The sequence below is a fragment of the Syngnathoides biaculeatus genome, chromosome 11 (assembly GCF_019802595.1).
Source record: "Syngnathoides biaculeatus isolate LvHL_M chromosome 11, ASM1980259v1, whole genome shotgun sequence".
In the NCBI taxonomy this organism is placed as follows: domain Eukaryota; kingdom Metazoa; phylum Chordata; class Actinopteri; order Syngnathiformes; family Syngnathidae; genus Syngnathoides; species Syngnathoides biaculeatus.
This window is the reverse complement of record NC_084650.1, coordinates 11,540,631-11,566,034: the sequence shown is the minus strand read 5'-3', so window position 1 is coordinate 11,566,034 and position 25,404 is coordinate 11,540,631. Positions and strand designations below refer to the sequence as shown.

Here is a 25,404-nt window from a genome sequence, read left to right as displayed (position 1 = left end):
AATCGAAGTTCAGATTTCGCCATGCTTCAATTAGTCAGAGCGCGACACGAGACAACGAAGAAATGCAGTTGAACAAAGTGGAATTTGAACAACGACAAGCGCGGCTTTACGCCGATGGGAAACGCGACTGGAATTGATGTCGGTCAAGGGTTTTCCCACACAAGCGCTGAAAAAGGCTCCGGCCATCAAAAGAGCTTCAAGAGCTCTTGGCGGCGCGATGAAGAGCCCTCGGCATCTCGGCCCTCATTAGTGGCCGACGATGACCAGCGCGACGGGGTGGGGCCCGACGGGCCCGCGGCCACTCCACCGACGTGATCACTTCACCTCCTCTGACAAAATATAAATATTCATGTCTTCCTTTTGCGCTTACATGCGCATTGTTTGCGAGGAGCAAACGAACAACATTTTTGACCTTTTTCTTGCCGCGTCAGCCGATAAAAGTGCTGCTCGGGAGGGATTGCGAGAATCTCGCACCTTTCAAAGTTAAATTAATGCACTTTTCAAGAAATTTTTGATTGTTTTTTTTTTTTGTGTGAGTGTGTGTGTGTGTGGGGGGGGGGGGTACCATAAAGCCAATCACATTAGAAATAGGTTTGATGCAATTTAAAAAAAAAAAAAAAAAAAAAACGCAAAATGCATTTCAAACATCACATACGCATTTTAGCTATCTTGTTTAACCCTTTCCGAGTAGGGTTTGCAAATTTTCAACAAGTTTAATATAATCAAAAATTTTAAGTCCAGAGTATCATTTTCTGAAAGTATCGGATTTTTCTCTCTGCAAAATTTTATTTGGTACAGAGAGGGTTGAAAAAAAAAAAAAGCAGTTTATTTTAACATGCAAGTAACTATGATCATTTCAAGTATAGAATATATTATAGCAAAGCAAACAATCCCAAAAAATTCCAACTAAATTAGTGTTTTTATTATTTTATTTGTGTCCATATTTTTTTTCTTAAACACGTTGCTTAAGTAGAATGTTTTAAAATGCAAAGCAAAGTAAATCCAATGATGCCATCTTAAAACCAAAATTTAACAAACTAATCTTGGCTAATAACATTGCGGGAATCTCACACGTTTCAAAGTCAAATTAATGCACTTTTAAAGAATTTTTGATTTTTTTTTTTTTTTGGGGTGTGTGTGTGTGTGTGTGTGTGGGGGGGGGGGGTGGACCAAAAAGCTGATCACGTTAAAAATAGGTTTGATGCAATTAAAAAATAAAAATAAATAAATAAATCTCAAAATGCATTTCAAAACGTCACATACACATTTTAGCTATCTTGTTTAAACCTTTACAGGTAGGGTTTGCAAATTTGCAACAGGTTTAATATAATGGAAAATTTTAAGTCCAGAGTATCATTTTATGAAAGTATCAGATTTTTCACTCTGAAAAATTTTATTTGGTCCAGAGAGGGTTAAAAAAAGCAGTTTATTTTAACATGCAAGTAACTATGATCATTTCAAGTATAGAATATATTATAGCAAAGCAAACAATCCCAAAAAATTCCAACTAACTTAGTGTTTTTATTTATTATTTTTCTTTATTTATTATTATATTTATAATTATTTTTATTCTTTAGGATTCTGATTTAATTCTTAGTAAAACAGGAATTGTTTGTGTCCTTAATATTTTTTTTCTTCAACACATTGCACAAATAGAATGTTTTAAAACACAAAGCAAAGTAAATCCAAAGATTCTGTCTTAAAAACTACATTTCACAAACTAATCTAGGCAAATAACATTGCTTTTGAATGATTGAAGTAATTTAAATACAAAAAAAAAATAAAAATTCATTCATCTCTTTTGGTTGCCCCGTTGACATTTCATTCGCTCTTGAAACGTCCGTAAAGAGCCTTGAAGGAGCTTCAGGTTGAGGAGTTAAGAGCTTCTAGTGGTTAACTTGTCTCATTTGAATGTTCCCACGGGGCTTAACATTTTTTTTTTTTTTTTTAAACCGCAACCTTTTTGGCGTAACGTTAGCATTCGCGCAGATGCGCGCGCTCGCAGGTTCAACGAAGCGAAGTGACGGTCCGAAAAGGTTGCCATTGGAAACCACCCCGGGAGAGCTGCGAACGCGCGAAGGCTAAAAAGCACCGCAGGGGCCGAGATCATTAGCGGCCGAGAACATTTACGCCGACGTCTTCAACTTTACCGCGCTTTTAAGTTCACATCAGACGCGCAAACAGGTCGTCGGCTTGGAAACCCGCTAAAACCGTATCCGTGGAGAAAATCTTCGCTGAGTCCGTTTTTTAATTTTGAAAACATCGCAGCAAAAACAGCAGTGAGACTGACACGAGGTCTGAAGAACCGCAAATGAAAGCTTCTTGGAAGGGCGACTGGTTTCCGAGTAGCAGCCCGCTCGGCGCGAGGCGTAAATGATAAGTTTGTGCACGCGGCCGACTGACAAATGTCAGCGCTGGAAACCGCAGGGAGATTTGCTTCCTTATTAGCTGACACAAAGTACACGGGGGGTCATTTTGCAATCCAGTGTGGTTTGGAAGGAGGGTAGCGAGGAATGACGGCACAGATATTTGGATGGATGAACGGACGGAAAGATTAGAATGCAAAAGAATCGAGGAGGTGAAGGGAGGCGAGAACGAGTTGAAGTGCTGGAGGGAAGGAGGGAAGGAGCAGGAAGGACAAAAGGGCTGATTCTGAGGAATCAAAGGGAGCCAAGGAAGGAAGGAAGGAAGGTAGTAAAAGAGGGATGTGACGAAGGAAGAAAGAAAAATAAAATGGAAGTGAGGAATTGAAGGTGGGGGCAGTCCGGAAGAGAGATGGAAAAAAAAAGAAGACAAATTGAGGTAGAAGGAGGATGCAAAGAATGAACAGAAGGAAGTGAAGGAGGGAAAAATTGGAGGATGGGAGGGACAAATGGAAGAAGAGAAAGTAGAGGAGGAGGAAAGAAGAATTGAAATGAAGGAAGGATCAGCCGGGTTCGATCCCCACCCCGCCCGTGTGCAGTTTGCGTGCTCTCCCCGTGCCTGCGTGGCTTTCCTCCGGGTGGGCACTCCGGTTTCGTCCCACAATTTCCAAACACAGGCAACATTAATTGGACACTCAAAATTGCCCGTAGGTGTGGTCGTGAGTTGACAGCTGTCGTCTGTCTCTATGTGCCCTGCGATTGGCTGGCAACCAGTTCAGGGTGTGCCCCCCAATGACAGCACTCCCTGCGAACCCCGTGAGGATAAGCGGCAAAGAAAATGGATGGATGGACGGATCAAATAACATTTAAAGGCAGAAAGGAAGCAAGGCAGGAACACCAGAGCAGTGACCCGCCTTCAGGTGTGCTGTATGAAATGATTCACTGCTCCAAACATTATTTCCAAGCAATAATCTCTCTTTATTCTTTTACGAGTATTTTTTTTAAGCCAGTGAGGGAAAGTGATTAATAAATGCTCTTCTGTCGCACGGCAGGAAGTACGTACAGTAATTAATGAATCCACGGCAATGGCGACAATTTTTGTTTGAGGTTTTTTTCAATTGGAAAATAGGCGATGCCCCTCGGCGTCATCCAGGATGGAAGAGGAAAAACTGAAAAGGAGAAACGGGGGGGGGGGGGGGGGGAGTGAGAAAAGAAGACAAGATGGACGGAAGACCCGCAAAGGCAGACGGGAGGACGTTTCGCCTTCAATCCAAAAGGTTTCTCCCCTTTGAAAATTTTAGCTGTGGCGTTCTTGCCAAACTGCAAAACGGAAAGTTGTCTTGTGTCTTGAAACGCGAGCAGGAAGTGTGGTTAGAATGCAGGTCTCAAACCCGTGGCCCGGGGGCCAGATCCGGCACTCTCAACCATTTTATGTGGCTCGCAAACGTAACTCAGGTGTGTCGACTTGTGAAAATACCAAAATCTCCCTTTTAAAAGGAAATATAATAATTGCTGAAACATATTTGCATGGGCTCCCGATTTCATAACTCGCTGTCCAATTTATTGTGGCTATTTAATCACGAGGAAGAAAGCAATTAAAGGTGTAGAAGCATGAACTGAGGTAGGAAGGAAGGAAGGAAGGAATGAAAGATGAGCATTTTTAAAAAAGATATGATTGTGACAGTTGTACAGTCCGCACACGACTCCCAATGTAATGTCTCTGACCCCAAATAAAGTTCAGATGTTCTGGTAGGCTTTTCCTGGCCTTGTTGCTTCCAAGCAGAAACCTAAAAGGATTTTTAAAATGTTTTTGGTCAACACAAAGCGGCACCGGAACACTAAAGCTTCCGTTCCAGTCAAAGATGAACTTTAGATCAGAAGCAACCCTTCAACTCCCCGAACTCGTAACCTCGACGCTGACCTCGAGCCCGCTGACTCATACAAAAGCCAAAAATGGGGGCAGCCAACCCAAAATGACTCGACAGCAGAAATCTGCACGGCCCTGAGCAGACAAACAATTGCGCGCTCTTAAAGTGACGCGCCACTGCAATTGAACCGAAAGAGTAAAACGTGAGCGCCTTTTAAATATAGAAATATGAAACGAAGCGCTGGAGGCAACCGCGAAATCATAAAATCATCACTGACACACCGGTTGGCTCCTCGTCCGTTTGCACGGCCGCCGGCCATTGTTTCGCCACTGACAACCGTCGAGCATCTGACCGACTATATTTTCATTTCCACTGCATTTATGGAACAATTGTTTTTAATAGCGGCTATCCATCATACTGTCACGAAGTAAACGTCATATAAAACGTTCACCCATGTGTTTTCGCTATCCTCATTAGCTTGACGGATGAGCTGCAGCCTATCCGGGGAGACTCGGGACGAGAGGCAGGGAATACCCTCGACTGCTTGCCAACCTGTTAATTCTTTGATAAATGTTGAGCATTTTAAACTGCTGACATGGCGCAAACATCGTGACCGAGACGGCATCATTTTCAACTTTCCGTAATCGCCGCCAACAACCCTGGCTAAACTTCCCAGTTTGTGTTAGAACAATCAAGATGTATGACTTCAAAATACTTCTGTGACACCAATTCTCATTTTCTCATCTAAGGCTTGGGCACCATATCCAATCAATCAATCAATCTGAAAAAGCTTTTCATACAGAAAAACGCAACACAAAGCGACTTTACATAAATGAAAATCTAAATCCGAAATGAATGTCAATTTTTTCAGCGAATAGCTAAGGATAGATAGATAGATAGATAGATAGATAGATAGATAGATAGATAGATAGATAGATAGATAGATAGATAGATAGATAGATAGATAGATAGATATATAGATAGATAGATAGATAGATAGATAGATAGATAGATTCCCCCACAAGGGGGAAAGATACTAATACCGCATTTTGTTACTGTCAATTCGAACGCCCCAAGGAAAAAACCCCAGAAATGACACAACACGTGTTGCGCAACCAGCGCACTTTTGTTATTGTGTACAACGGAGCCTCTGTACACAAACGTGTCCCGGTAGTGACTGTTATTTGTCTTCTTATCGACGACTACCGTATGAACCCCCAATCATGGCTCCAAAGAAGGCAAGTTGCTTGTTTAAAGTTATTCTGCACTTTTGTTCAGAAAAGAAATTTATAAGGCTGGGGGCTGAGTCGCTCCAGATATGGCAATGCACTCCCAGTCTATCGTACTCTACGACTAAAGCATACATTTTAAGCAAAAACTAAATATATTTTAAAAATTATTTTATTATATAAAGTATTTAAACAATACACGTATTTCTACTATGCAGTTTATCATCAGGAAAAGCTAAAAAAAAAAAGGCTTTAAAAAGCCCATTTTTTTTTTTTTAGCTTGGAACACATTATTTCTTTTTCCATTCATTGCAATGGGAAACATCGATTTGGTTTTCGAACAAATCGCTTCTCGAACTTTTTTCTGGAACGGATCGTGGTTGAGAATCGAGGCATCACTGTAGGTTAATTTGCGGAGAGTCACCCGCAAGCGGGCAGGGGTGTACCATAATGACATTTTGTGTAGTACTTCATTTGATTTGCCTCCTCCCGGGCGACCCAACCCGTATTCATCCATCACCGAATGTGACATCCGCGTCGCGCGAGCATTTGTGCGGTCGGAAGCCGCATCGCGGCTTTTTTTTTGGGGGGGGGGGGTGGGGGGCTGTGCATCGATTTCCCCGTAACGTCATTAAAGTGTAACGCTAATCAGCACATTGGCATCCCGGCCCTTCGTCGTAATGGCCTCATTTTTCCGCGGTTGTCTTATTTTAGGAAGCATCTGTCCTCGTCGGCACGTAAGCTCCTCGCGGGATGACGTCACGGCTCCGGTTGAAAATAGAAACAGAGCGTGTACTGTCCTGTTATTAAATATTAACTAGCCAGTGCAGGACAATGTAGCGAAAGCGGTCGGCGACGCACTTTCAAATTCTAACGTTAAACACAAAGAATGACAAAAAGATTTTATATCTATTTTTGTCTATACAATCCGCATTCAAAGGTTAGATCACTCGATGGAGACATTGATGGACTTTAATCATCCGCAAGTAAAAAGGCATCGACAAGACATCTTCAAAGATCTGAAAATTATGGAAGATATTGGATAATTCTTATACAAAATATTGGAACTAAACTGATGTGCCACATTTTTTTGCTCTTTAGTTTCTCTTGATCAAACACCGTTGGTCACGTTTCACCTTTTCAAAAGAAAAACCTTAATCTTAAATTCATAAAAATATTTTTTAAATATACCCGTTTTTGATCTCACAACCACTCCCAGCTACGTTGTGAATTAAACATAATGCCCTGCCAGCAAAAAAAAAAAAAAAAAAAAATTGCTCAAACGGGAGCAGAAATGTCCAATTGGGTTCCATTTCTTTCTTTGCTAATATGCACTCATTCACCCTATACTTGAAATGTTATATATCTTATTTCATACAGAGTGCATAAATGTACTCCCATAATGAGCGGAACAAAACTGGCATAAGCCCTCATATGAGCATAAACCCAACCCGGGTAAATACATACGCGAATATTTCGCAGCGGGAACGTGAGACAAAAAGATGAGCGACAAAAGAGGACAAGCATCGGGTGATATGATTTCGAGTTAATAGGGCATAAAATTGACGCACGCGTGTACGCACGCATGTGGGTCTGTGTGACAAACTGACTGAAAGTCACCTTGCACATTGCGCCGTGCAACTCTCGCCTTATGAATTATGACAGTTGGTGCTTGGCTAAAGTTGCGCTGCGAAGACAAACACACACACACACACACACACGTCTCTCTGGTGCTTGCGGAGGAAAGTGATCATAAATTATGCAGCCGCGGCGCTTTCCCATTTTAGGCTCCGTGGAGTCTTTGGGAGTGTTCATAAATGCGTGCGTGCTCGTGCTACTTTGGCCAAATGTCATGTCGCGACTTCCTCCATCCGTCAGCCGTGTCACGTCGCCGGTTCCTGTCGTGTCGGGCTACAAGTTGAGGTTTAGGGAGGGACCGGGGGAGGGGTGGGGGGGTCGGGTAGGATTAAACAAATACAAGCAAGCAAAAAAAAAAAAAAAAAAAAAAGATTTTGTCCGACTTGGAGGGGGCTGAGTCCTTCAACGATATGATGTGATTTGTGAACCTTGTCTAGTCACCAAAATCGGGGTTGGTCCGATAGTTAAATATTGTGGATAAACAAGGGTAAAATTACTCCTTCATTCCTGAAAAATAAAACTTTTATACTCGTAAAATTTGTGATTTTATTCAGCGAAAATGACCACTTTATTTTAGAAAAATATATTTTTCATGCAGTTATCCTCATTTTTTTTTCTTGAAAATAAATTATTCCCATAAAACTGATTTTAAACAGCTATTTTATTATTTTTTAAAATTGTAGTTCACAATTTTTTAAATCATATTTTAATCTAAAAAAATACAGCTTTATTCTTGTAAATGTTAATTTTATTCACCGAAAATTGACAGTTTGTTTGAACAAAATTTTTTTCTTTGTTTTTGGTTACTGTGATGACTATCATGTAAAAATGACAACTCAACCCTGTTCTAATATTTGCATTTTGCATCCATCCATTTTCGGAGCCGCTTATCCTCACAAGGGTTAGTCGTGGGGAGTGCTGCTCGGGAAGGATTGCGGGAATGTCACACCTTTCAAAGTCAAATAAGTGCACTTTTCAAACACTTGATTTTTTGGGGTGGGTACCAAAAAGGTGATCACATTCAAATGGGTATGATGCAATTAATAAACTAAAATAAAAATTGCAAAATGCATTTCAGAACGTCACATATGTATTTTAGCTATCTTATTTAAAAATAAGCTGTTTATTTTAACATGCAAGTAACTATGATCATTTCAAATATATTATATATTATAGCAAAGTAAACAATCCCCCAAAAATTCAACTAAATTGATTGGTTAGATTGTTTTTTTTTTTGGGGGGGGGGAGGGGCATACAAAATAGTTGATCACAATAAAATAGTTTGATGCAATTAAAAAAAAATTTAAAAAAATCGCAAATTGTATTTCACAACGTCATTTTAGCCATCTTGTTTAAAAATAATCAGTTTATTCTAACATGCAAGTAACTATGATAATTTCAAGATTATAGCAAATTAGACAATCCCCAAAAATTTGAACTATCCATCTATCTATTTTTTTTCCACCGCTTATCCTCACGAGGGCAGCGGAGGAGTGCTGGAGCCTATCCCAGCTCTCACCAGGCAGGAGGCGGGGTACACATTTTCTCTAATAAAGTTAAAATGTTTTGCTCGTCATACATTTACTTCATGGCTATCCGAATATGACTAATAATGAATAATATTCCCGTTGCATTTGATTAATTCCCACTGTGGCTGCAGCTCTCTTCCATTAGAATCCTTCGCTACAAATTCTGCGACTTGAGTCGGGAGTCGTATATTCAGACAACTTATTTTTAATAAACCAGTGACAAGTTTTATATTTGATGAATGGCGGCTCAAAGGGATTAAAAAAATGATCGGGAATATGCTCCAATTACTCTTATTTCTGAGCCCCCCCGCCCCCTGTTAACAAATGACCGCCGATGCATTTGCATGATACATTTACACCACCTGATTTCGGCTGGAAGCATTTACACACAAATTAAACGCGCTTATGAAAAATGAAAGGCGATATGGAAGAGGTTATCGTCTGCTCCCATTAATCGTTGTAGTCAGCGGAGAGGGGAGAAAAAAAAAATGGTAGAAGAAGTTGAAAGACCAATGAAGGGGAAAAACCACCTCATCCAACTGCTTAGGACATTTGAATAATGCTTAATTAATCAGTTTCATATTAAGACGACAAGGCTGCTCTCCACCGCTCATTAGCTAAACGCACGCACACAAACATAATTACTATTTTGAGTGTGTGCGCGGGCGCATGTATTAAAGCACTCCATGTCTGGCGTGCGCCAGGGGCCTCATTGGCATGCGCGGCGCCGGCCCGCCGAGCGCGAGCTGTCCGGCCTCGCGTCGGACTCATTAGCGTGCTCGTTAGTCCAGTTATGTTAAATCCAAATTACCATTCATCATCACACGGGGAGCCATCATTCACGGACGCCGCTAAATGGATTAACCCGACGCCGGACACGCCGGAGCCGCGCCGGGCGGTGGGCGGCTAACCCGTCCCGGCGTGGATCGCGCGCTAGCTGGATAGCGATGATTCATTTGTTGAAATTGTCGATTTTCTTCCATTTTCAAACTGACATTTCTGACTGAAATCTACTGAAATATAATTCATCTGTAACGCAAAGAAATTAGCACATTTGATAAAGTGGAGTGAAGATGGAGGTCGCATATTTGTCCAATGTTGTGTGCCAATAAGGGGCGTGGCCAGATCAGCGACGTCAGGAGCCGCAAAATGCAGTTGGCGTCATGCTCCTTGCAAGTGTTTTCATTTCATATTTGACTGTTTGTCCAATTCAATAAATGGCTGAACGTGTATTGACGATTTTGTTTCTCCGTGTTGCTCAAGAGGCGGCGTCTAACTTTTTTTCCTCGAACTAGAATTTGGGCTGACAACAAAGCAGAAAACAACAACAAAAAAAGATGCTCCAAACAAAGCCAACGTTGATAATTAGGAGGTCAAAATTAAACAGTTTTATATTATGATTTAATCCAAAGAGTCTATTTTGTCTTTATTGTGTTTCCACGTCAATCCAATCTTCCCACAACCTTCACAATCAGTCCTGCTGGTCCCCATAATTTGAACTACACGAGTATTGGGACTGTTTTTAGGACCAATCGGATTTCAAAGTCACCGACAATGACGTCAGCATTTTTCTGTCATCTGATTGGTTGGTCAGAACAACATTTGTTGCAGCCAACTTCAACGAGCGATATGCACAAATGAATACTCGCATAAGTACAATGTATTTTTGATTGTGTTTTAGTCATTAATAGATAAATATTGATGAAAAGGTGTTATTTAATTTTTGAGGGGACGTGGGGGGGTCAGTAATGGAAATCTGTGATGTAGAAATTCCATATTTAAACACACTCTAGAAACATAAAGCACTTACAGTTTTATAAAGTCTGTAAACAAACTGCAAATAATGCAAAAATTTAAATATATCAAAAAATTGTACAAAGAGTATAAAAAAACCAAAGTACAGTTAAAGCCTCGGTTTTCGAATGTCCCCGTTTTCCAACGAAAATTTCAAGATTTTTTTTTTCTTCTCATTTTGAACGAAAATCGGTACCCGAACGCCCCCAGCAAAATCCGGAAATAGCATATTGCACGTGGCCACACCCGCTAACCCACTACGCGCTTTGTTGTGAATTTCCACGCCGCCGAAAAAAAAACCCCAGAAATAACATAATGTGCGCGGCGCAAGCAGTTGATCCGCACATGACGCGTTTTATTATTGTCTATTCGAACACCTCCCAAAAAAAAAAAAAAAAAAAGGAAATGACATAACGTGCGGGGCGCAATCAGCGGACTTTTGTTATTGTGGATAACGCAGCCTCTGTACACAGACGTATCCCGATAGTGACTGTTGTTTTTCTTCCCATCATCTCGTATTAACCCCCAATCGTGGCTCCAAAGAAGGCGGGTGGAGGTAGTAACGCTGCTGGTGCTGAAAACCGGAAAGCTCTGCGTAAAACTGTCGACTTCAAGAAAGAATTGATAGCCGAATATGAATCTGGTGTGCGTGTTTGAGTCGCTGCAGATACGGCAATGTACTCCCAGCCTAGCGTAATACTAAAGTATAGATTTTAAGCGAAAAAATAAATATATATTTTTTAAATTATTTTCGTATATAAAGTATTTAAACTTTACATGCATTTCTACAATGCAGCTTATTATCAGGAAAAGTTTAAAAAATGCTTTAAAAAGCCAAATTTCTTTAGGCTTGGAACACATTATTTCTTTTTCCATTCATTGTAATGGGAAACACTGATTCGGTTTTCGAACAATTCATTTTTCAAACCATTTTCTGGAACGGATTGTGGTCGAGAACTGAGGCGTCACTGTAGTCAAACTCAGCTAGAATAAAAAAATCCGTCACTCAGTAGGCCACACCCTCTTAAAAACGTCACATTCGCTTTCGTCATATGTAGAATACAGTGCTATTAATCTCTCAGATAATATAGTACAGGCACATATTTTTCATCATCTGCAACGAATATTGCTGTCTTACTGAGGAGCTGATTTTGGCTTTGACTATAATGTATGCTGCCCCCAGGTGGCCAAGACATGCACAAAACAAAATAGCACAATGTCAAATGAAATGTAGGGGGAAAAAAAATGGAGCAAAAAAAGCTCAATATCATAAAATGCTGTTTCCGCACACACTAAAAGGTCGGCGAAGCCCCCAGCGAAGGCCCAGGTCGCAAATGTAAGCAGACGTGCACAAATCTTGGGGACCGTCGGCGTGCAGTCACCGACCGCACTTTTGCGTCCGAGCGTGAACAAAATACGGCAAGCGCATCAACACGCCGTGCGCGTAAACGCTCGTTTTCCACCGTGTCGGCGCGACGGAGCGTGAAATGACGGCGACACGTGGAAAGACAAACAGTCCCGGCGTCGAGCGCTTCCATCTGCGCCGACGCCGCGTGAAAAAAGACGAACAAGTCCGACGTAACGCGAGCCGTCCGCCGCCAAATATTGTCCCGAGCGCAGGAGGCCGCGGACGTTTATTTCCTCAACCTCGGATGGGTGGAGGAGGGTTAGTCACACATTTTTGGAAATTATTCAACAATCTTACTGGAATCTCAAGTGATTAATGAGTTTGAAACTAAATAAAAACAGCAGGAACAAGGCTTGCAATAGCAGACAAAAACAAAATAATAATAATAAATCAATCACGCGCAATTCAAAGGACGCAGTGAACACAACTTGTGAAAACTTCTCAAGTACAGTCAAGTATGATTTTGTGCATATTAGCAAATAATAGTCAACTAATGTCTATACCAGATTTTTAATTACAAGCAGCTACTTTAAAATATTATCATATGAACAAATTCATAGCATTGAGCTTGTTGGGTTTCATAAAAATGGCGTAGTATGTACCGTAATAGCAATTTGACAATCCTTTTTTTTTTTTTTTTTTTTTTAATATGGCAAATATTGTCATACAATCACATTTATAGAGAAATAGAGTAAATAAATTTGACAATTCAAAGGTACTTGCAGCTTTGTGCTTTGGATTTTTGACAAGTAAAACTTTTAACTAGATGATTTAATTCATAATGAAATACTTCAAAATGACATTTTTCATGATAAACTGTGCTGAAGCCTTTGTTATTTTTGGAAAACGATTACAATACATTTTATTTTTACTGCACAAGATTTTGATCTCAAATATCAATTCCTGTTTTCATCCGGCCAGCAAAGTGATTATTTTACGTCGCGCGCGCTAAATTATTTTGATCCCAAAACCACAACGCCGAGCCCAATTGGCATCTTGTAATTATTACACATTTTAGCCAAAATTCTTCATCCTCGCTGGCAGTTTTTTTTTTTTTTTTTTTTTTTTTTTAAACGATACGGCTGCCGTAACAATCCGACGATTAATTCCCTCAAGCGACTTCGCCGCCCACAAACCGGCGGCCGTTTGTTTAATCATCGAGCGCGCGACCAGAAGTCATCGCCGCATGCAAATTTCCTCTCGTCATTTTTCACCGCGGCGGCGCCCGAGTCGATCTTCATCACCGGCGGGGCTCGTCGCGGATATGAACGGCCGGGGAACGGCGACCCTCCCGCCGGGGTCAAATGCGCTTAATCGCATTTCAATTCGGGGGGCGGGAATTGATCGTGAGGCGAACGTTTAAACTGCGATTGATTGAAACCGAAAACAATCTGAATAATTTTCATTAAACGTTTTATAAGAAGAGCCCCTATAGAGGCGCTACACAATGGTTATGAAAGGCGTGGGCTCACTAGCTGACAAGCTACTGTTGCTCTTAATTAATAGTGCATATCTTCTCATTGTTATGAGAAAGTTTCAGACACTTAATAACAGTTCATAAAGAGCCAACTGAGCTAACGGGTCACTATTTGGCAAGCAGGAGGTCCTCTCGCTGTTAATGAAGGATCTACAGCAGTCTCGAAGTGTTGAATAAAATAAGGATCCGTTTTCATAGAGCTCGTGCACGTGACGGCAGGATTTTCACGGCGCCATATTGCCGGTCAGTCGGAGCTGTTCAAACAGTGTGCGAGACATTGAACCGGAGGAAAATATTTACCACACCCGAGACCTGCTGTGCTGTTGGTTGTCACAACAGACGAGAAATCAAAGACATCATTCTATGGAATATCAGATGAAAAGACCAGAAACTATCGATGGATTTCGGCAATTAAAGGTGATGGGTGGTGCCCGATCAAAATACGCACACGCCTGTGTAGAGATCGCTTCATTTCTAATCTCAAATTACCAATTAGTATCTATAATGCCAAGTTGACTCATTTGAGAACAATACATATTTAAAAAAAGAAAATAAACCGTCAGCCGCAGAGAAGGGCTACGGAGGTTTATGTGTGGCAGCGATACGCTTCCGTGTACGGAGGAGCCGACTCCTTTCCTCTTTTTTTTTTTCCTCCAAATTCTAGTTAATGAATGCAAGTTTGTGTAAACCCAGGGGTCATTTATTGAAATATTGGTATTTGTATTGAAAAAAATCTGTGTGGGTCCATCATTATGTGGGATTTATTCCAGATTGAGAACAGATCCAGCAACGAAGTATTTGTACGCGTCAAGACTTTTCTACGCTTTCAAACTCTTCCGTGTAAATCTCGCCGACATACTCACGAGATAAACGCGTGGATCCGGTTTTCCAATGCAAGCGGAAGCCGGTTAATAGTCCAATTTCTTATCGGCGAAAACATCGACTGTGGCATTAAATATGGGTCCTCTATGCCAAGTTTATCTAATTTTTCCTCATACCTTCGTTTGTTTTCACCTTCTAAACGTCCAACGGTATCGGACAAGACTCTGGATGTCGTGCATTTTCGTTTCGTCTCAGCAGAATTAACTTGCAAAAATGCTTCGTTTGAACGGCGATATGGCCAGTCGCGTGATTTTTCTGAAGTAAGTGCACGAGCTCTATTATCATGTATGAACCTACAACATAATATTTCTGCTGTGGTGGTACCATTTAAACTTTACATTTTTTTTTTCCTGCTGCCTGTCTTCTTTCTACTGAGAAACAACTTTTTTTTAATCTCAGTGTGACAAAACAAAATGACGATGATCTATGGAAGTTATTAAATCATAATAAAAAAAACGGCTATTTTTAAAAAATCATGGATGAACCTTGAACATGGGCACAGTTAGCTCACTATTTGGGAAGCGGGACGCCACTCTCACTGCTCCTACTTATGATGATGATGATGATTTAGAGCAGTTGTTAAAGAAATTAATATCAATTTCACAAAATCACTTAATAGAGTTCATATTACCAAGCGTTATGACGTCAGCTCACTATTTGGCAAGCGGGAGGACAAGATTGCTGTGGTCTTCTTCGAGGCCACAAAGTGGACAGAAACTCAACAGCTGCTTTGTAATGACGTCAAAATATGAAATCCCAGGGATGAAAATATTGCATCTTTGGCACCCCGAGCTATAGTTTGTGCTCGGGTTATTTGAAAATAGCACGAGTTGCGGATTTGGGGGATATTTTTTTTTCCCCACAACATTTTGATGACAGTGTATGATATTTGATGGCGACAGCTTGCATAACCAGTCAAGTCACATCCATAATTACATGCGCTTGAATCAGCAGCTAACGAACCTCCCTCGTAAATTAATGAATTAAAAAAAAAAAAATCTCAATTAGTCGCTGTTTTTCCGACCAGGTTTTATCGCGCACACGAGTCAGAGTTTAATGTCTTCCTGTCAGACACGAAAATGGATTGTCATTTGGCTACTTTTATTAATATGCGTTATGAAGTGCTCGCGCCTCGGACGTTAACCATTTCGTTACCAAGCGTGGAAAAGTGGAAGCCGATCTCGTGACATGTCAAAATGTTTGGAAATTCTTAAAATCTTAAAATGTTATGACATTGTTTGGTTACTGAGACAGGTGTCACAATATGGAAGATTTAATGCGGATATCCTCCAGCCAATGAAAATACACAATACAATAACTATTATAAAATTAGGAAGGCCGAGCAGGAAATTCTAATTGTATTCATTAAAATCAAACAAAAGCTACAAGATTAAGGCAATATGTGCTGTTGGCATCGCTTCTCTTCCAATGGAGGCTCAGGCCACAGGATAAAATAAATAAAATACAAAAAAAAGCATTAAAAAATATTGAAAACATTTTTTAAAAATTTTTTGTTCATATTTAGATTGAATTATTAAATAATATATCGTGCTGGGATAATAAAATCAAATGCTTTAAAATAGATAAAATAAAATGAAACTGAAAAAAATCCATAACTGTGGAAAAGTTCCGATATTTGATATTGTGACTAAAACCGTGCACATTTCTGCTAATATTCAAATATATATATATATATATATATATATATATATATATATATATATATATATATATATATATGTAAAATGTATTAGATTACAATATTTGCAGCAGATGAGATGTAGAACTGGGATTATCATTAATAAATAAAATGAATTGAAATAAATAAATGGGCAGCGTGACAGCTGCGGCCTCACAGTTCTGAGGACCCGGGTTCAATCCCGGACCCGCCTGTGTGGAGTTTGGATGTTCTCACCGTGCCTGTGTGGCTTTTCTCCGGGTGGGCACTCCGGTTTTCCTCCCACATCCCAAAAACATGTAACATTAATTGGACACTAAATTGCCCCGAGGTGTGATCGTGAGTGCGACTTTTGTCCCTCTGTTTTCCCTGTGATTGGCTGGCGACCAGTTCAGGGTGTCCCCTCCGCCCTCCTGCACGATGAGAGCTGGGAAAGGCTGCAGCACTCCCATCTGTGACCCTCGTGAGGATAAGCGGCTCAGAAAGTGGATGGCTGGACAAATAAATGACATCCCTCCATCCATTTTATTTGCTGCTTATCCTCACAAGGGTCACGGGGAGTCCCGGACCCTACCCCAGCTGTCAATGGGCAGGAGGCGGGGCAGAGCCAGAACTGGTTGCCAGCCAATCGCAGGCCACATGGAGACAGACAACAGCCACACTCACAATCACACCTACGGGCAATTTAGAGTGTCCAATTGATGTTGCATGTTTTTGGGATGTGGGAGGAAACTAAAGTGCCCGGAGGAAAGCCACGCAGGCATGGGGAGAACACGCAAACTCCGCACAGGCGGGTCCGGGATCGAACCCGGGACCTCTGAACTGTGAGGCCAACACTTTACCAGCTGCTCCACCCACCGTGCCGCCTAAATAAACGACATTTTCACAAAATAATGTAAGATGCGTGTAAATTCCTGAAAACTATAAGAAATGCATTATCAACTGTTCATGACGGAGTTAAAATTGCGATTTCCAAACTCCCAGAAGATTTATTCTTTTTTTTTCTTCTTCTTCTTCTCTATTTTGAAGCCATTAAGACTTCACCAATATAGATTAACGATAAATTTCATGGAATAAATCCAAATCCGAAGAGCTTTGCTTCCACTGATCCAGAAAGACGACTAAAGACATCTCCGACATCTCCCTTAACCCTTCATTTCTCTTCCTCCTTTTTTTAATGGACGCCTCCTTCTAAGAGAAAGCTCATTATTTATTTAATCTCTGAATGGCTGCTGTTACCCCGCATGTATATACATTTTTTTAACATTTTGGGGGGAAAAAAATGGTGGAGTTTGGCACGTTGTTGCCAAGAAAAAAGGGACCAAAAGGAAGGAGAAGGTAGTTTGCGCTGCGCTAACAGCGGCCCGTTTTCCTAACCCGGGCATCATTTATTTATTTGAAAAGGCGACTTGAGAGAGAAATGAAATGCGATGTCGTACGCATGGAGTGATGTGATTGGATGAGAGAACGCCTTTGAATGGGAACAAAATAAAATAAAAAAAAAAAAAGAAGTCAATTACTAAAGAGACGAAAGAAGATGCGAGAGGAGTAAAGGTCTCAAAGATGAGAGAGAGAAAAGGATAAAAAAAAAAAGCTGCGTGATAACGGGTATCAACAAAAAGAAAAAAAGACAAGAAAAGAAAGAACGCGTTAGCGTGGTGATGGAAGAGGATCACAGGGAGGGAGGCAGACGCGCATTAATTATTAACGCAACAAATGTCTGACTGACTGAGTCAATTTGGAGCTGGGCTATTTCCACGGCACAAAGGTGTCACGTTGACTTACGGTGACGACGCGTCGCGCTCGTCTCGGGCAGCCTTTGCTTTGCTTTCCGCTCAAAATGTCTTCTTAACACCTCAGAAGGATTTTAATTAACAGTTTTTAAATTTATTAACAGCCGGGGTGAAATCCTGCTTGCCAATTCATGAAACCACGGTTCATCTTTTTTTTTTTTTTTTTTTTTTAATGTGGGCTCAACATCATTTATAGGAGGGGATTGAAAAAAATTGAGAAATAATTGAATTGAAAAATATCTTGGATGTGATACTATTTTCTCATTTACAATCAATGAAAAAAAATCTCATCTAATCTAAATTTAGATTAGACTTAGATGGAAAAAGATAACACGCCGTGGCGACCCCTGATGGGACAAGCCGAAAGGAAAAGAAGAAGCTCTAAATTGGAATTGGCGTCAGGGAAGTTAAGTTGACGTGATAAAACTGGCTTTGTATCGTCAGGGAGGAGCTAAGTTTAGCCTGGGTTGTTAGTGGAAGTTGCAGAGCATCTTCGGCGTTGTGTGTGTGAACTTTTGTACCGTAAGCCGTTCATTTTTCAGGCTAATATTTTAAGATCAGGTTCAAATTACGTAAAAGTGTTTCAAGGTCATATTCAGTGGTAGTGGTAGGTCAGTATTTATAATGCAAATTATTAATACGGTGATACAAGTGCCTCAAATTGTTGCTCTTGCAGATCATTCTAATCCCAGTTTGGCCGAAACATCTTTCCATACCACAATTGTGTGGACGTGAAAAATAGAATAATCTGGAGCAGCCCTATAATCAGTACAAATACAGTAATAATCGAAAAAAACAGTTTGAAAGATTGAAAAAAAATAAAAATAAAATAGAAATATTTCAAATATATTACCTAAAAAAAAAAATCATCAGCATCAATTGTAATTTTTTGGGGGTAATTAAAAACCCCCACGAATATTCGGGGCAATTAATGTATTGTTATTCCCGGAGATGTGACAAGTACGGTGGCTCGGAAGTGCCAAACAGGGCTTCGAAAAGGCCACAAAACGGAATGAAGCGGCCGCCAACCTAATAATGCAATCGCACGGCCTCGTATTATTTTGTACCGCGCTCACAGATTCGACCCCTTGGCCTGGACAGATGTGTGTGTGTGTGTGTGTGTGTGTCTACATGTGAACAAACACTGGATGTGTGCACACACCTGTCTTGATTAAAACATCACACCGAGGTGAATAAAGCCGTCTGCCGTGTATTTACAGTGCATTGTAAATCGCTGACGTCGAGCCTCTTATGAATTGCTAATTTCCCGCATCAGCCGTCAACACCCCCCCCCCCCCCATCCCCTCCTCCGGGGGGAAATGTCACCAACCGACGAGGTGGACGCGACTTCTTCCCGAGGACGGCGTTGCGGCTCGATTCTCATCTGGCTCCCGCTCGTATCGAACCGTTTCCAGCGGAAGCCGCGACTCTCTTGAATCATTCATGCGAGCACATTAGGCGGCGCCACGCCAGCGAGGGCGGGACGACGCCGATTGACGATGCAGCGCCGTGGAAATAACTCACAATAAATGCACACAATCGCTACGGGGGGAAAAAAAAAAAATGTGAAATTGAATGCTGTCAAGGTACTACTTCTGAAATTAATCCATTCCGGAACTCGTTTCGTAACGTGGATTATTTTTGTAAGTAGAAGCGCTTTTTAAATGTAAATAGCCTAATCCGTTCTGAACCCCTCCACCTCAACCCCGCCCAAAATAACCATTCAAAGTAAATAATGTAATGAATAATAAAAATTAGGTTCATTTACCTTTGATCTTGGGCAACTATGCGAAGTGAGTGACAAGAAAAAGGCCTCATGGGGGACGGAGGGGGAGGAAAACGCTTGACAGCTGAGAGAAAATAGACGTACAAATGTATGCATGCACACCACTTAAAGTTTCTTGTGGCTCGTGCTGAATAAAAACACAAATGAAAAACTAAAAAAAGACATGGTAACATAGTACAACAACAACAACATAGTACTTTTTAACAATGTGTGCTAGCATGTGAAAGCGCTAGCGTGATTCGGTGGCAGTCAAGCGTCCGAGGGAAACGAAAAGCATCATGAGTGAAGATTGACATCCCGCCGCCTAGCCAATGGGATGCGAGGAAGATGCTGCGGCGATAGCCAATGAGAGAGCAGCTCTATCGGGCTGCGCAAAACAAGATACAGGATGTTTACTTTCGGTGGAATCTGGGGGCTACGAAGGCTTTTGTATCCTGAATTTTCTTCGAAACTAGAAATAATATTTTTCGGAGGAGGCGTTTCGTAACCTGAATTTTGTCAAAACTATAGATGTTCGTAAGTAGAGGTACCACTGTACTTTGTTTTTGAAGTCAGCCGTGATAAAGTGTGATATGAGTATCAACAGTCGTACGTCACCTCCCTCTAGTGGCAAGCCAGTTAAATATAAATAAAACTATTTCAAAATTTAAAAAAAAAAAAAAAATCCCGCATATTAGAATGAAACTTGAAACTTTTAATAAAAATATCTTTTTATGTTTCTCCTTTCAAGAAGCGTTCAATTGTATTTAACTTTTGATTACAGCATAACTGTGTCTATTTTTCATTACTGAATTAACGTAATATCTTAATTGTCAGGGCTTAATTGAATTGGCAACCTCGCTAGATTTCTGACTTTTTTTTCTGATTGAAAATTCATTTAAAATGTGTTTGAAAATATGCTTAAATATGTGTGAAGCATTTGCAGGGAAATTTTCAGGCTTGACTTATTAAAAGAAAAAATTATTTTTGAGATGGTCCCGCCATCGCTCAAATTTTATGAAGCATGCGATCACTGGATGGCTCTCTCTCTTGCAGTCTATTTTTAAAATGTGATTATTTAATATTAGTTAAAGGTTACGATACATAAATAAATTTGTATTTATTTTTAATTTTTTTTTAAATAATGCACAGAATTAACTTTTAATCAGACGGCGTATTCACATTCAAAAGTCTTTTAATAGGGAGCGTTTCTGTCGTAACCATAGCAACATCAATTTGGCGGTCAAATATGGCGGCCATGGTTCGGCGTACGCCAATTGGACTAATAAAAAAATGGACGGCAGCAGCAAAGTGGAGACTGTGGACCACTGAACACTGGACCAACGAGGTCAGCTAATGTTAGCATGCGCATTTCCCATGATGTGAACGACGATGGCAAAATTATAGCGGGCAAAAAAAATAAAATAAGTAACTGACACTCAACTTGTATCATTTTTGCTTTGTTTTGCCCTGATTATCAGTTTTAGCCACAAATGTACCACAAAATCGGACCAAATGTCAAGCAATGATGACGGCGCTGTCCTTTGTTAGCTTGTGCTTTTTAATAGCTACCTACCTCAGCAAAAACACGTATCTAACTACTAACCGCTAACAACTGAGGATAAACTTAGCTCCGCCCTGAATATTTTACAACAGCGAAGATGTATCACATGGGCACACTTCTTTGACACCAATAACTATTTTCCTACGAGCAGTTTGTCTTCTTGGGGTTTGTGTCCATTGAAATCTCGAAGAGGTTCAAACCACCTGATTTTGCTGATGGAAAACGTTCAAATGAATGATTTCCAACTTGAATTCTCAAAGTGCACTAGTGACCCACTAGTGACCTACTAGTATCCCACGGTGACCTTGAGAATATCCATCCCAAGCACGAGAATACAGCTGTGTGGCCGAATTGGAGATGCTTTTTTTTTTTTTTTTTTTTTTTCCCCCTCCCACTCATGCCCTGACATCCTCTCCTCCTCTGCATCCTCTCCTCCTCTAATTTACAAGTTTTATCGGCGGCGGCGCACTCGCACGAGAACTTTTCCTCGCGCGGCAACGCGCTGCCAACAACCCCTGCAGACAAACGAGCCCGCAGTTGTGCAACGCGCGCACAGAAACAACAACTCGCTCTTAAAATGTCACGGGAGGGCATAAAAATGCGATACGATAAAAGATAAGCGCGTAAACCGAGCATCTTGAGTGCCTAATGAGCACATTTTTAGTGGTGGCGACAGCATGCGGGAATATTCAAGTGTGTGTTTCCGCGTGTGTACGACGCGGATCGAGGACGCTCTCCTTTACGAGCACATTTTGGGAGAAAAAAAAAAACATTCGGGCACGCAACATTTACCGGACGGCACACCGGGACGCTCATTAAAGTCAGGAAGAAGAGGGGGATGGTGAAAAAAAATAACTGAAGACGGGATGAACGATGAGACCTGTTAGACAAAAAGATGGAGAAGGGGGGGGGGGGGGACTCCACTTACAGAATCTCCAGATCGCGGAGGGCTCGGAAAGCTCCATCTTCAATGCAGCTGATGTGGTTGCTGTCCAGTTGCCTGCACACACACACACGAGAGAGAGTCAGGGTCCACTCAGCTGGGGGGGGGGGGGGGGGGCTTGCAAAAAAAAAAAAAAAAAAAAAGGTGTGAATGAGTGTGTGAGGAGGAGGATGGGATGGGATGGGGGTTGGGAGGTGGGGTGGGGAGAGGTACCCCAGTTGTAAACCCAAAGTAGGAGACCCCGACACACACGGAGGGGACGGCCGCTCTCACCTCGGCGCCGTGATGCGTGCGAGGAGGACGAGGGGAAAAAGCAGAGACCGGGCGAGGAGGAATAGAAGTGGCCAAACGGCCGGCGTGGCGGCAGCCTATCACCTGCCGGCTCACTCGCCCGCCAGAGGGGGAGTGGGGGGAGAGAGAGGGAGACGCCCATAGTGAGGATGAGAGAAAGCGAGAGAGAGAGAGAGAGAGAGAGAGAGAGAGAGAGAGAGAGAGAGGAGAGGAAGTGCCCAGCCTTCCTGTCTCTTCCGTAAATATTAATTGCATTTTACTCCGCCTCCTCCTCCTCCTCCTCACAATGTCATCTTTTATTCTTCCTTTTCTCTTTCTTTCTTTCCTCTGCGTAGTGAAAGAGGGAGTAATTTCATTACATTAGTCCGGCCAATCCATTACGGGCCTTTTACCGGCTCTGTCACTGAAACAATTTTATTAAAAGCAAAGCCGCCGTGAATCAACCGGCGGTCACGACTCCCCCCCCCCCTTCCAAAAAAAAACCCCAGCTCCACTCGCCCCTGTCCACGCCTCATTGGCTAAACTCCCACATGGAGAACCCCCACCCACCTCCTGACATCTCCATCTTTACCCCCCCCCCCCCCCGCCCCACATGCCTACTGTCATCCATCCTTGGCTTTTATTTTAATTTGCTTCGCGTTAGGCGCCGTCAGTCCAGACCGCCGCAGCCCGGCTTTCTTTCCGTCTGCATCCATCACTCCATCCGTGAACCCGACAACCCCACTATCGTCCTTCCACTCGACCACAGGTGGAAAACGCATTCGTGGGGTGCACTTAAGTGGGAGTACAAGTACTTGGGGAAATATGAAAAAAGTTCATCCTGACAGCCAGCGGGTGGAATTGAACTTCTCGCTGGTGCGTGCGCTTTAGAGCGCCTCGTCGTCATGCCGTGAAAAAAAAATAAAAGTAAAATTCTTGAAGCTGACAAGGTAAAAATTAAAAATTCTCGAGTAAGGCCTGGATGACTTTTAAGTTGTCCGAATGTATCGTTCGCTCGAGACTTTTTGTTATTTTTTGGCCTTCTTTACTCACCAAAACCGACCTGAAGTTGCCTGTATGTGGCAAGCACAAATGGAAATATTAAAATAAACTCTCGCGTTTTATGATATCTTGTGCATTTGCCTGCTCTTCACCTTCACCTTTGACCCCCCCGACTCAATGGACAAAGTGTGCCACCAAAGCTGCCCTCGCCTTTGAGACGAGTTGAAGGTCGAAGGCCTTTTGACGCAGGATTGAGGGTATTTTTTGTATTTTATTTTTTTAAGCATCACGTTATGTAGGATTGAGGATTTGGTTTTCTTATATTAATGAGTGAGAAAAAAAATCTATGTTTCCCAACCTCTATTGTAGCAAATGGGGGGGAAAATACATCCCCCCAAAAAGTATAATGTATATAAAAGTTGAAAACATAGTTTTGATTGGCTCGCCATAGTTATGTGCCGTTTTACCGGCATCTTAAGCAAGACTTTTTTCTTTTCCCAAAAATGATCTCCAAGTGCCAATTCGTGCTGCAATCGATTAAATTGTGTGAGATTTGCAAAAAGGTTAGACTCAGTTATGACAATTTTTTAACTTTTGATGCTGCAGATACTGGATTTTTTTTAGTACCTTTCCTATAAAACTATATATATATATATATATATATATATATATATATATATATATATATATATATATATAACTTCAGATTTCTGATTGGCGTAAATTGACTTTATTAAACTAGGACAACTTTCTGAGATTATAGCACTTTGGCAAGACACCGACAATTATATTTTTCACATACAGTATTTTTCATTCGATTTATTTATATTCGTATGAGAATTTTTTTAAACTCTAGTTGTATATCTTCACTTTTTTATACGTCTTTTTTCCAATTAAATTAAATTACATTAAATTCAATTAAAAGCATTTTCTGAAGAGTTTTCCCATTTTTAGTCTAGAAGAAAAATAAAATTATATATATATATATTATATATATATATATATATATATATATATAGATATAGATATATACACACACACTGTATACATTTTTTAAAAAAAATCTACTTATGTTTTCCTACCCTCGACTCACATGTAAATGTTGACCTTATCCACAAAAATATAATGTATAAAAAAAAAAAAAATATATATATATATATATATTATATATATATATATATATATATATATATATATATATAAACTATATAACTTCAGATTTCTGATTGGCGTAAATTGACTTTATTAAACTAGGACAACTTTCTGAGATTATAGCACTTTGGCAAGACACCGACAATTATATTTTTCACATACAGTATTTTTCATTCGATTTATTTATATTCGTATGAGAATTTTTTTAAACTCTAGTTGTATATCTTCACTTTTTTATACGTCTTTTTTCCAATTAAATTAAATTACATTAAATTCAATTAAAAGCATTTTCTGAAGAGTTTTCCCATTTTTAGTCTAGAAGAAAAATAAAATTATATATATATATATATATATATATATATATATATATATATAGATATAGATATATACACACACACTGTATACATTTTTTAAAAAAAATCTACTTATGTTTTCCTACCCTCGACTCACATGTAAATGTTGACCTTATCCACAAAAATATAATGTATAAAAAAAAAAAAAATATATATATATATATATATATATATATATATACACACACACACACACACACACACAAACACACACACAATAGAAAATGAAAAACTTAACATTTGCAAGCTGAACGAAACACACGTGTGAAGATGGGATATGAATTCAAAGTCAATCAATTCAGTCCTTTTCAACTAATTTTGATATGCAATAATAGCAAAAGAGCACATCCAATGAAGTAATCATACATATTTTGTACATTATAGAGAAATAAAAACCGTAGTATTTTTTTCCCTATAAACTTCTCTCCTACTTGGTTTGGTTGTCCATCAGTCGGACGATCCAAATGCAAAGCTCAAAGAATGTTTGGTGCGTGTGCCAAACATCTGCTAAACATAGTTGAAAAAACAATGTTTTCAATGGCTTTGGTGGAGGTACACGCTCAACTTTTAGTGTTCGCATCAGGGCCATAAAAAGCTTTGATTTACAGCAAAGTGCATTTTTCACGTACAGCGCGTCCAGCCACTCGCCAGCTGCTGGCAGTTAACACTTGCCGATTCACTTTGGACCCAGATGGA

General features: G+C 40.5%; 1 protein-coding gene across 5 annotated transcripts in view; it reads right to left on the bottom strand.

The window, feature by feature from the left end:
• Window positions 1-25,404, bottom strand: part of slit3 (slit homolog 3 (Drosophila)) — a 307,110-nt gene that overhangs the window by 108,739 nt on the left and 172,967 nt on the right. For all 5 annotated transcript variants that reach the window (XR_009797055.1, XM_061834519.1, XM_061834518.1 and 2 more), the window contains one exon: window positions 21,917-21,988. Coding sequence is in view for 4 of the 5 variants with exons in the window: in XM_061834519.1 (XP_061690503.1) it covers window positions 21,917-21,988 (72 nt within the window). In the remaining variant the exon portion in view is untranslated. The remainder of the gene's footprint in view (window positions 1-21,916; window positions 21,989-25,404) is intronic.